This window comes from Salvia hispanica, chromosome 4, assembly GCF_029641045.1.
Source record: "Salvia hispanica isolate PSC_SH4W2 chromosome 4, Shi_PSC_v1, whole genome shotgun sequence".
NCBI classification, from domain to species: domain Eukaryota; kingdom Viridiplantae; phylum Streptophyta; class Magnoliopsida; order Lamiales; family Lamiaceae; genus Salvia; species Salvia hispanica.
Window position 1 is genome coordinate 17,596,619 of NC_142695.1, and position 12,968 is coordinate 17,609,586.

Here is a 12,968-nt window from a genome sequence, read left to right on the forward strand (position 1 = left end):
ATGACTTGGAACCATGGATGTCTGCTTTTATGGCGGGTCATAAAAGGTCGTCATTGCGCGCGAGGAAGCGATTACCATATAAGGAGTCCAAAGAGTATCAAGAAATGATGCGATGCTTTCAACCGTTGTTTGGCTTTGGCTTACGGTTCGATTGAGAAAATGAATTACCTCAAGGAAAGGATTAGAGAGACGAATAATATTCTCATGAATTGGCCTCCTACGCCCAAAACATCTACTGTTTGTGCTTCGGGTCCTGCTGAAGGAACCGGTGTCGAGACACCGGTTCTTGATCCAAAGGCGAATCAATATGCAAATGTGGTCGAAAGGAATTGATATGGTGGTGTTGGTAATGGCACACAAAGGTAGAAGAGCATGGTAGCATTGTTAATTGAATTCATGTATTTTACATTTATGAATTATTAATGTTTTTTATGGATTAATTAGTTGTTTCGCGGACTAACTCTTGAATTTTTTTGAGTTTATTTTTGCTTTTTATTGGATAGCGGTTGATGCCATCATTTGCTTTGCTAGTTTTCTCTAGTTTGAGTATGGTTCGTCTATGTTGAAATAATGAAATCAATTAAATAAAAATTAAGGCAATATCATGCAAATAAAGGGATAAATACATAACTCATACAAATGTATCACATTTGTTTCATATTAGTACAAAGAGTTTGAAGTTTACATAAATCATACAAAAAGCTTCATTCGTGTTTCAATTTAATACTCCATTCGTCCCACTAAATATGCAACATTTGCTTTTCGGCATAAGAATTTATATAGTGTTGTTTTGTGAGTTAACGAAGAGAGAGTAAAGTAAGAGAGAGGAAACAGTAGAGAGAGTATTGTTTCCATTTTTAGAAACGTTTCATTTTTAATGGGACAGACTAAAAAGGAAAACGTTTCATTTCTAATGGGACAGAGGGAGTACATTATGTTATATGTGTTAGACGGTGTTAATTTTTTACTTATATGACGTACAAACATAAAACAATGATGAAATCTTTTGTACCAATACTAAACAATCATAAAACATTTTGTACCAATATGAAACAATGATGAAACATTTATATTTTACATAGACAAAGAGTTAACGCCGTTTAAACACATATAATGGAATGTACTAAATTGAAACACGAATGAAACTTTTTGTATGATTTATGTAAACTTCAAACTTTTTGTACTAACATAAAATAAATGTGATACATTTTGTATGACTTATGTATTTACTCCGCAAATAAATGAAGAGGTCCCAACATTAAAATACTATTCCAAACTCCTTGCATATTTTTTTAAGTTTGTATACTCAAATTTTAGGTATTGAATACGATACTTATGTCGCGACTCCTTTCATATTTGTATTTAGTTTGTTTACTCAAAATTTTCGGTTGAACATTTAATTAGCCTCGATTGCAAAACACGATACTCATGTTAATGTCACCTTTTCAACATATGAAAAACATATGTAATGGGTTGCAACACTAAACATGTGGACAAAATTACATTTATTAGCAAAATTATGACATTTCAATAATGGATTAAAGTTCAAAAATCAATAAAACTTCAAAATTGATAGACTCCGGTTTAACGTATTGACCCACAACGGATATTTTTTTTGAATTGAATTCATTTGCGATGTCGGTTCGAATTTGTGAAGGTGATCTCGCAATTTAATAAGGTGATTGCATAGCAAATCATTCAGAATTCATTGTTTATCGGAATCGTATTCGGCTAAATTCCTCATTTCTCTCCTCAATGTTTCTTAAAAATTGTATGGTCACTTTTACCCCACTCTTTTGTTTGTCCCAAGTTTGTGGTTGAATAATTATGATGTCACCAGTCTGTTTCGTTAATGGAACCATTGTCTTAAAAAGCTACAGCGATAGGTTCGTGTTCGACTGGCTTTACTGTTAATATATAGAACTTTTTGCTAAGAGTCTAAGACTCATGATCTTTTATTATGATCATTGTGATCAGGTGACCACAAGGATCACCAAATGTGTGTGTGTCTGTGTATGCTCATCTCCTCCATGTGATGAAGTTCTAGTTTCATAATAGAGACTGAGTAACATACCTCAATCATAGTATTTGTTTGATTGTTTTTATTAGATGGGCAAATTTGGCAGTCCAGCCTATTAAGGTCTATGCTAAGCTTAGTAAAGCAGTTATGGGTTTAGAACATCATTGACATTTACCAATCACAACCTTTAGCTTCTAATTTTATATATAAGACTTTCCTTTGAACTGCTAAATGTCTAGGAATCATTTTCATTTTGTACAAGCTTATATACTCCATTTAGTTCGATAACTGTGAAATTTCATTTCCGAACTTTATGCAATACAATTAAATCCATGGCTTCCATTTCTTTCCTGTAGATTTTTGAAGGTTCTTCTCATGTCAATGTGAGTCACCTTTGTGCAATATTCTGGTATAGAGAACCTACTTGATGGCACGTCCTGATTTTGCGTGGAGCAAGCGGAACATTCAAGTATTACATTAAGGTTCTTTTTCTTTCAATTTTACTGAATTTATACTAGTATAAGTTTTATTTTGACAAGAAACAGAATAAATAATTAAAAATGTAAATAAGTACCAGTACAAAATGAGGAAGAGACTTAATGGATTTTCATCAAAATCTTAATCTCAATGAGATCATATGTAATGATGTAGTCTAAATGCAATGGTAAAATGGTTTTTAATGGTTTAATATGCGGCAGAACCTGGCAATTAAATTTGAAATCAAGAGATAACTTTTATACGACGAGGAACAACCGTTAGCAATATAGCACAACTTGGTATCTTGTTCTGAGATCCTTTTTTGGATACATGGGCCACGGGCAACCTAGGCAAGGATATAATTAGCTTCGACTCTGTGTTTGCAGTAGAGTGTTTCAAGGGGCATCTCCTTTCTGAATACCTTAGTATATTATGCTAGTGGTCTTCAGTGGTCTGATTCCTGGATGATACATCTGCAAGCTAAAAACTGATGTAGACTGAATTCAAACATATTCCTCCATTTGGCATTAGGAGTCAATTTGAGTTTGGCATGAGTTTTAAGAAACATAAAGGAAAGTGGGTTGAAAATGATAGTGAAATATGAGACCCATTTTTACGTATTAGTTATATAATAAAATGTGAGTAATGAGTTAGTAGAATTCTACCTAGCAATTATAATAAAAGTGATCTAGGACTCTGTTAAGGACCTAAATCCCCAACGAGCAATGGAATATAAAGAATGTAACTATTGCAAGGAAAACCGGCATCCGTGAGGATCAGCGGGGATAGATTCTGAGCGGCTGTGCACAGGAGTCTCCAGTCGGGCAGCGGCGTCAAAAGGGTTTGCTTGGAGAACAATAATTAGGGCGAATAATAATTTGATTGCTTAAAGAAACGTAATGAGTTTTGCCCTATTTATAAGACTAAGACCGGTCTAGGCTTGGTTCGACCTAACCTAAACACAATGAGTTAATATATATGTATTGTATATGAAATGTAAACCTAACCTAAACGCAATGAGTTAATATATATGTATTGTATATGAAATGTAAAAATGGTTTATTTCTTGTAATTTACGTAAATGCTTAATATTTTTGTAATATAGGTTAATATCTTTGTGACATCCCTAACCCGAAACATATATTATTCTTACATATATTTTATTGCCATTATATTTTATATTGTCATTTGTGGTATGGAAAATAAATGAGTGATGTCAAAATAATATTTTAATTTATTACGTAAAATTAGAGTAGTTGTATGCGCATAAAAGTATATAAAAGTATGTGTCTGTGAATTTAGATTAATGAGTATACAAGAGTAGTGATTTTATTTATTACCCCTCCGTCCCGGCTAAGATAACACATTGCTTAGCCGGCACGGAATTTTAGGAGTTATTGGTTAAAGTGTTTAATTGGAGAGAGAGAATGTGGGGGTAAGTATTAAAGTAGAGAGATAAAGAAAGATGAATATTTTAATATGAGTGAGAAAAAGTGGTTGAGTGTATTAATTGGAGAGAGAAAGTTACTAAAAATCGAAACGTGTCATCTTAGTTGGGACTAAGAGCATCCCCATCCGTGCTCTTAGCTGTGGGCCCGGACCCACTTTTACTGCTTGTCCTTAGCTAAGAGCACAACACCCACATCCGTGCTCTTAGCTAAGGACAAGCTCAAGGGTCCCACCATTCTATTATTCAATTTAAATAAAAACATTTTCACAATATTAAAATGCATTAAAATATTCGAAATACTATTACAAATTATAAAATAATTAAAAATTACATAATTAAAATCCTAAAAATTAAAAATAACACAAATAAAATCCTAAAAATTAAAAATTACACTACTCGTTGCCGAATTTCGCCCAAATGTGATTGATTAGATCTTTTTGTAGCTCAGTGTGGGCTCTTGTATCGCGCATTGTGTGTCTTCTTTCCATCCTCTCGTTCACCGTCGTATGCACACCTCGACGTGGGGGAGACCTCACGGTTGAGCTTCCGGCTTCATCCTCGTCGTAAAAGTTACCCGCCATCGGTCCTTCGTCAGCTATAATCATGTTGTGCAATATAATGCACGTGTACATGATGTCGGCGATATTCCTAACGTACCAAAGCCGAGAAGTGGACTTCACAATGTTGAATAGGCCTTGAAGGACACCAAAAGCTCTTTCGACGTCTTTCCGAGCATACTCTTGACGCTGCGCAAAAAGAATCCGTCTCGGCTCTTGTGGATTGCTGAACGACTTCACGAAAGTCGACCACCTTGGGTAAATACCATCGGCGAGATAGTAACCCATGTGGTATGCATTTCCGTTGACGGTGAAGTCGATCGCCGGTGCTACACCATTCAAAACATCATCGAAGAGTGGTGAAGAATATAGCACGTTCAAGTCGTTGTTGGATCCGGCAACACCGAAATATGCATGCCAAATCCATAGGCGGTAGTCGGCGACTGCTTCAACGATAAGCGTTGGGCCGCCACCTTTGTGGCCGCTTAAGTGTTGCCCCCTCCAAGCAGTCGGGCAATTCTTCCACTTCCAATGCATGCAGTCAATGCTGCCTAGCATACCGGGAAAACCGTGGACTGTTTCGTGAAGACGAAGCAACCGTTGACAATCGTCGGTGGTGGGTGCCCGAAGGAATTCCTCGCCGAAAGCAGAACGAACGCCGTCGCAAAAACTCTTGAGGCATAGGATTCCAGTTGACTCACCGACATGCAAATACTCGTCGAAGAGGTCAGCCGTTTGCCCAGTAGCAAGTTGTCGGATGGCACAAGTACACTTTTGCAATGCCGTGAGACTTTGCCGACCGGTTGTGTCTGCACCTTCTTGAAAGTATTCAACGCGGGTGGACAATGTGTTGACAATACGCATAAACAACCGTTTTGACATGCGAAAACGGCGCCGAAAGTAATCTTCTGGATACCGCGGCTGGTCGGAAAAATAGTCGGCAATGAGCCTTTCATGGGCTCCCTCTCGATCACGAGGGATGTAGCGACGTTTTGCTCTAGTTGGTTGAGGAGGAGGGGCGGGGGTATTGGCGGCGACATAGGCTTCATAGGCGGCATGATATTGTTCATAATATTCTTGTTCTTCGCGCTCCGCTTCCGAATGATATTTATTATATTTATTATTTCTGGCTTATTTATTATTCCTAGAGTAATAAAACTCCAACTGACCAATTTCCGAATAATAAAAACCTTGTTCAAACTCCTCTTGAGGACATTATCAAACGAGACTCACCTCGCGCACGATTCAACATAATAGCAATCCTAGCACCGCTAGATATTAATCACCACTACCCAATATATCATGATTATTGGGTTGCGAAAAACCCGCACCATTTGATAAGTCAAAGTAGTGCATAATCAATACCGTATGCTCAATGCTAACGTATGTAGATTAAGAAATAGTTATTTTATCAAGACCTAGTCTTTCAGTAGATAGCATAAAGACACATCTTGCTGTTATATCCATTCAGTGCTATACCACACCAACGTCATCTTATTTCAGAAAGGCTTAGAAATAATCAGACTGACATTGCAACCTTTCACGATAGGTAGACTAAGCCTATATGGGTTGTGAAATTCTTCTTTTTCCTTTGCAAAGCATTGCATAGAACCAACTGTGTTACCTTAAAGTGGACGTCGCCCACAACTAGTCTACTAAGCAAAAGACTTAGACTTTGTTTGCTTCTTATACATTTAAATGTTTATAAAACATCTTATAAATGCACAAGCAAACACTATGTAATAATATATCGATTCTATTTGTTCGAAACTGCTCGAATAATACTGAATCGGGTTAAAAATGGATTGTAGAGTTTTACGTATACAAGCAAGATTCTATTCGCGCGAAACTGCTCGGAACATGCTTTTCAGTATACCAAACCTAACAATATGTTGGTGAAAGAATGTGTTTGATGTTTTTGTGTGAAATTAAAGGTAAGATTTATATACACTGAGTTTTGGCTCATATAAACCACTAATATTTTTCAGGAAAATATATGAGTGATGTTTCAGTTAATGTGAGTTATACAAACTCCACTTGTTATCAGGGTCGGCGGCTGACACGTTTTGGCAACCTTCTCCTCCTCATTATTTCTACATGTAGATAAATGTATAGTATACAAAGTGGTGAGAAGGTCCCACTACGGTTCGGAATGTTTTAAAATATGTACTTGTTAAATGTTGGTTTTTTAAATTATATAATATGTCGTTTTATTTACTTGACGTGTGGATTGCTTATTTTAAATTTTAAATTTATTTATAGAAAGGGCACACGTCATAAGGGATGAGGTGGGACAATGGTCAGACCCACTACGGACCGACTTTCTTTATCTTTCGTAGGATTGTGGTTAATCTTAAATTAAGATTGTTGCGATTGTTTTAGGTCTTTTAACATATGAATAAATTGAAATAGCCGTTCAAAAGTAAGGTTTCTAGCATGTAAAACAAAAAGATAATTAAAATAGATTTGTGTTTCTTGATTTTCTAATATGAAAGACTCCACATTTATAATATGTAGATACAATAATATCTTGCTATAATGCAAGAACATAAATAGAGTATCTACGATAGGTTGAACTCACTTTTGCAAACTTGAAAGAACCAACAAAGAAAACCTAGAACAGAGCTTATAATTTCGCTCGATTACATTTAATTAAATCAAAATAAAAGACTAACGGTAGACGGAGTGTTGATAACGCTCTGACGGGCGCGTAATGCGACATGTCGTTTATTCATCTTCTCGGGCTCAGTTTGGGCCAACTCTGGCGGGCTCTCAGCAGGCCTTGGCTGCTGCTATTGTGCAGTCTGGTCCACGGTTGTAGTTGGGCTCATATCATTGATCTTTTTTGTTTTGACATTGTAACTTTTAACATCCCCATCCAAATTAAACAAAGAAAATAACCTGAATTATATTCTACATATATCAACCCAAACATACTGTTTACGGCTTAAATAAAAACCGGCATATGCAGAGGACCAATATTTGTATCTACTCTTACGGGGAGTTTTTTCTAACTTTACTGAGAGGAATTGAAGATATGTGACATGTGCGTAAAATTATGCACCTAAGATAATAAACCTTTCCATCAATAAAATTTATATTTGGCTGTTAGAAGAATTACATTATCCTGATTGCAAGCTATATAAAATAGCTATTCTAACTAACATCAATGGCCAACACTACTAAATTGCAATAGCTGCCCAGCCGAGCATCTCAACCCTTCAATTTCTGTTTTCACATGTTTCCTGATGGCCCTGTGGGTGTTGAGAGTGTTACTGGAGTTTGCAGTGCTCGATTACCATGATCAGTATGCTGGGGCCGATGATGCTGCCTGCTCTGGTGGTGTCTTTGTTCATGTTGATGAAACTGTGCACCACTGCTTATATGTTGTGGTAAGGTCTGGGGATGACGGCTCGCTCTCCATCTCAAGTATTCCACGAGAAGAGAATTGGTGCTGATCGCAATCCCAAACCCGGTGAAAGAGGAGAGCAACACGGAAAGAATAGGATTCACATTAAGCTGCAAGTGATTAAGCAAGCAAGATGCAGTTATCGCTACAGATTAGAAGAACAAGACAGATTCGAAGAAAGAGTAGAGTAGGCATCTCTTACCACGGCATAAAAAATATGAGCGAATAGGATCACAATTGCAAACTGGAAAGAAGCGTAAGCCCATATGTAACTCTTGCTCACTGCAAATCATAACATAAAAGCATTCTATAAAACAAAAAACAGTCAATTCACGATAAACTCATATTGTCTTGACATTTTTTTCTTATCAAAATCAATCATAAAAACATGCAAAAACTGAACGGAGCAAGAGATGATCAATCATGTGTTAAACTTTTAGAATTGATTAAGCCACATAGAATGATGACTAGCTCGACTGGAGATTAATACAGAGGGCTTATGAAAGATCATATGCTACTTTATTGAACTACACTTTAGTGGCTGTAACTAAAAGACAGTCGTTTGAGGAAGAAAAGAAAATGTTCTGATCCCAGATTCTTTAAATTGTTTGCTTTCAATATTTTCATATTTAAGCGAGGAATTCATTGACAATATAAGTGAACGGAAAGAAGCTTATGAGATTACCCATTGTGGATGCTATCATTGATGAAAGGAGACCTAAAACACAAGAGAAAGGCAAAGAAATGGCGAGTGCTCGAGGTCCCATGTCAGCTACCTGATATAAAGGAGTCATTAAATATAGTAAGTGACAAAATCTAAATGGAAGATTAACTTGTAAGGTAGTTTAATCTACTTACGCACAACATAGCAAAACTATCTCAATAGAAGTCCTAGCCACATCACTAGCTACTTCACCCTATTTGAAGCTACCCAGCTATTGCCTACTATTCAGCTCTGAATCTTTTAACAAGTATACATGTTTATAGTATATTTGAAGTATGCAAATAGAAAACATATCCGATATTATAGATCGAAAACTTTGTAATAGCAATAGAGTTGTGAAATTATGAAGGATTTTACTTTATTTATAATATGTCTATAATTAGTTCCTCAGGAAGAAAACTATATGAAGATTTCATAACCTGTGATGAGTCTGACTACAATACACAGGCTAAAAGGGCAGTGAATGAAGGCCTGGGATGGAAGTCTACACTGTAATATAAATACAATATACAAAAGAGGAGTACCAGAAGCTGCTCTAGAAAGCAGAAATATGCTAGCATGCTGACCATGACGAGAACAGGCACATCCTGCCAGACCCTGCTGAGAATTGAAGTAATTACAAATCAAGCAATGCTTAGAGACTTATAAATCTGAAATCAAAATCAAATAGTTTCGCAAGTTATTGAACCGAAGAATTACCTACTTAAAAGAAGTACTCATCAGTTTTAGTAAGTCATTGCAGTTACTAATACTATCAATCATGTCATACCAAAATGGCAAAATATGGTTAAAGATACTAAGAAGGCATAACTGATCATAACTGTAATATTAATTAATCAACTATCTTGATAAATCTTCTTTCAAAAGACTGAATCTTATTCCTATCAAGAAGCCATTACTATCTTTCACTTGCACCAATTATTGGAATTTGCCATACTACTGTTCAATTTTCTGCCCTCTTTAACATTTTCCGAGGTTGTGCAGGGGATTACGATGAAGCATATGAAGTAGGAAAATGAGCAGGATTATTATGTTGGGAGCTAGTGCCAAAATCTTCTCCATTTACAGAAGTAACAACATGGGATATCTTTATTTCTTAGAATTCAGCTTGATCATAAACCAAAAGCTCCACATAAAAAGAACAAAGGATTTTACAGAATAATTCAGCAGAGTTTTGTCTCAAATATTAAATAACTTCCAATTTTATAGCCTATGATTTTAGTAGGAAATTATCTTGATCACCATAACAGATCAAAATTATATAAAATTTACCAAAATGGCTATCAAGAAACAACCTACAAGCTACATATACACATAAAATATTATGAACAGAAAACTATCTGGACAGACAATATGAATATAGCATCAGTGTCAGCCCTGAATTATCAATTAGGCCAGAGTAACCATATAGACTCAAAGTCCAAACTGATTGGTCAAATCAGTTTATGTTAAGAGTAATGCAAAACAAATGGAGGCAACACATTATTAAATATAATCAATCCTTGGTAAAACATTAAGGATTAGCTTGCCTGTAACGAGTTGCTTCCCTTTGTTGTGGTACAGCAGGTGGTCTTCGTACAACATTAGGAGGATTTTGTAATTTCAACAATGTTACTGGAAGGTTACGGACATCCTGCTTACAAACATCACAGGTCTTATTACCTTTGATGCTAAACCACTTCACAGCACATTCTTGGTGGGCAAGCGCAAGCTCTCCTTTGCAGCTGCACTCCATCTTCAGTGTTTCACCCCCTTCTCCAAGCTCTATTAAACAAATTCTACAAACAGCCTCTTCTTCGGGAATGTCTTCCCCGGCATCATCTATTTCGTAAATAGTCAATACGATTTTATGAATATTGTGAATTATAATACAAAATCACTAATACTACGTTATACATTTGTGCCTTGGCCATCACCCTATTCTGAAGGATTTCTTGTGCTCGTTTCATTAATGATCTTTTCTTACGGGAGCTTAAAAATGATATGTACGTTGAGTCGTTGACCCTTAAAAAGTTTGAATTACCTTAGCTTATCTATACAAGCTCTTCACACTACTGGGATGCCTAACGCGTAGAAGTTAGTATCAGCAATCACAAGAACTATTTGAAATATCGCAAGCACAAAATACAGAGATGCAGATGTTATACCAACTTCTATTTCGGGAGATATATCTGGGGAGGCGTTTTCCACTGCTGTAGGGAGATGGTGCTTTGATATCACACGTATCAGACCCCCATGTGACTCTGTTCGCCTCAAGCTTCTGGTTTTAATATTAACTGGAACTGAAAAGGAGCGTGTCATGAGTTTCTTAGCTTCAGGTTGCTGTACATAAAGTCGGAAACAAAGCTCAATTAGAGGATTGAAACAGAAAACAATATTTTACTTTGGTATGGTAGGTATACATTAGGCAAAAACTTACAAGCGTTTTAGATAGAAGATCCGCATGATTTTCAAGTGAGGGCTTAGGATCAGCCACTGCCGTTGGTGTCACAGGTAAAGAATGTACTGATTTTGTTGATGGGGAAAACAATTTGTTTAAGGAAAATGATCTTGAAGTCGAAGGCTTGTCTGGAAGGGGCACATCTGGTATGATAAGAACTGTTTTTTCAGTTTCTTGTGATGGGATTTTACCCCTGAAGCTCTTCTGAGAAAGCATGTTCTTAACAGATGATTTAAGTTTTGCTGAACTGGGTCTCGGAGGCAATCCTGCTCTGGTAGAACTGGGACTGGGGATGTCTATCCTTGTTATATCAGACAATGCAGCCTCCAAAGACCTTTCAGGTATTTCCAGAGATGACAGATTTGGGCGTCTGGGTGGCATTAAGGTGGCTTCTTCTCGTTCACATCTCTGATATCATTCATATCCAATTATTTCTTTTTATCACGTTAATATAATCTTACAACTCCCGAATAAAACTGTTGGCATGTTTCAATTCATTGCCCACCACTATTGAGTGGTGATGGTAGTAAAAGTCTGAAAACCTCATTCATGCTTCCAAGTAAATAAAAAGAATGATTGTGGCACAGAATCTACAAGTCCTAGAGTTTTTCAAAAACCAATAGCATACTTGACTCCTGATTCCTGAAAAACAGAAATTGCATTTTCGATAACATTCCATAGCGAGAGACTGTGACAATTAGAGAGCAGAATTGGTTCAACTACCATCAGGTCTAAGTCTAACTTTGCAGCTCTCTCATACACATATATCCTCACTTCTGCTTATATCTTTTCTTCTTGTTCAGATTGAAAACCAGTTGTACAAAACACATCTCACAATTTCCCAAAAATGAGATGGCATCCAAAATTCCAATCAGCTCTCTATATAAGTGACACAGTAAAAGATACCAAAAGCTACCTCGCCTAACTTCAAGCAAAACCTATTCAATAAAAAACATGCCATCTTACAAAATTCAAAGCTCCTCTTCCCAATTTTTCAGAGCAAGAGTTACCAAACTAAAAACCCACAAAATCAAGCAAAATAAAAGGGGACAATTCCTACCTATCAACTACAGAAACTCCAACACCTCAGAAAACCCCCAAAAAATTTAATGACAAAAACAATCCGCTGATGTGATTGATTTTTGCTTAGAAAAATAAAAATGACCTGATCATCTGCTTGAGCGGTTTGATGCAGTGTTCCGACGCCAGTATCCTCCGCCATGGAAGCTGGGATTACAGCTTCGAAGCAACACAAGGAAAACGAGAGCTATGGAAAAGGGAGCATTTTGGATACATTGAATAAATCTGTTTTGAACATTGAAAGCTGTCGTGGACCATGAAATTGAAAAAGTGAGTCAACTAAATTCTGTTGTGAAGCAAAAAGTTTATGACTTTAACAACATACATCATGGAAACCATAAACTATACTCCCTCCGTCCCGGAGTATTAGACTCACTTCTTTTGGGCACATGATTTAAGGAATTGATATTTAAATAGTTAAAGTGGAGAGAGTAAAGTATGAGAGAGGGAAAAAGTAGAGGAGAGAAGAGAGAAAAAAGTAGGTGGAGAATAAAATAAGATAGATGTTTTTTGCTAAAAAAGGAAATGAGTCTAATATGTTGGGACATCCCAAAAGGGAAAGTTGGTCTAATACCTTGGGACGGAGGGAGTACTTTTTTATTGTTTTAAAATTTATAATTCGTAAACAAAAATTTATTCGTTGAACCATTCTTGACTTATGGCAAATAAAAACAAGAACATTTTTTATTTTATGAAACTTTGATAATGGACCATTTTCGTCCCATTAATTAATCATGATATTATGTTTTTTAAAAATTTGCGTTACGTTAGTACGTTTCTTGTTTTTAAAATTTTTTTAATTAGTCATACA

At 36.2% G+C, this 12,968-nt stretch overlaps 1 protein-coding gene across 3 annotated transcripts; it reads right to left on the reverse strand.

The window, feature by feature from the left end:
• Positions 1–7,574: 7,574 nt before the first annotated feature.
• Positions 7,575–12,432, reverse strand: LOC125196620 (uncharacterized). Of its 3 annotated transcripts, none has more exons than XM_089057568.1 (8): positions 12,243–12,432; positions 11,057–11,485; positions 10,785–10,959; positions 10,167–10,458; positions 9,162–9,237; positions 8,599–8,689; positions 8,116–8,195; positions 7,575–8,023 (listed from the first exon to the last, which is right to left on the reverse strand). In XM_089057568.1, exons 1-8 carry the CDS (start codon positions 12,297–12,299, stop codon positions 7,739–7,741), a joined length of 1,485 nt encoding a protein of 494 aa, XP_088913694.1. In that variant the 5' UTR covers positions 12,300–12,432; the 3' UTR covers positions 7,575–7,738. The 3 variants fall into 3 exon arrangements, with proteins under 3 accessions (XP_088913694.1, XP_047951168.1, XP_088913695.1); XM_048095211.2 differs by having other exon boundaries at positions 9,162–9,234; positions 12,243–12,431; XM_089057569.1 differs by having other exon boundaries at positions 11,057–11,719; positions 12,243–12,395.
• Positions 12,433–12,968: the final 536 nt, after the last annotated feature.

Bases quoted from the DNA above. Each gene is read 5' to 3' on its own strand.
- LOC125196620 (XM_089057568.1), bottom strand. From the start codon at position 12,299: ATGGCGGAGGATACTGGCGTCGGAACACTGCATCAAACCGCTCAAGCA. The intron at 9,238-10,166 runs GCAAGCTAATCC...TTCAATTCTCAG, and splicing joins AGGGAAGCAACTCGTTACAG to CAGGGTCTGGCAGGATGTGC. The intron at 8,690-9,161 runs GTACTCCTCTTT...CCTTTATATCAG, and splicing joins GCTTTCTAGAGCAGCTTCTG to GTAGCTGACATGGGACCTCG.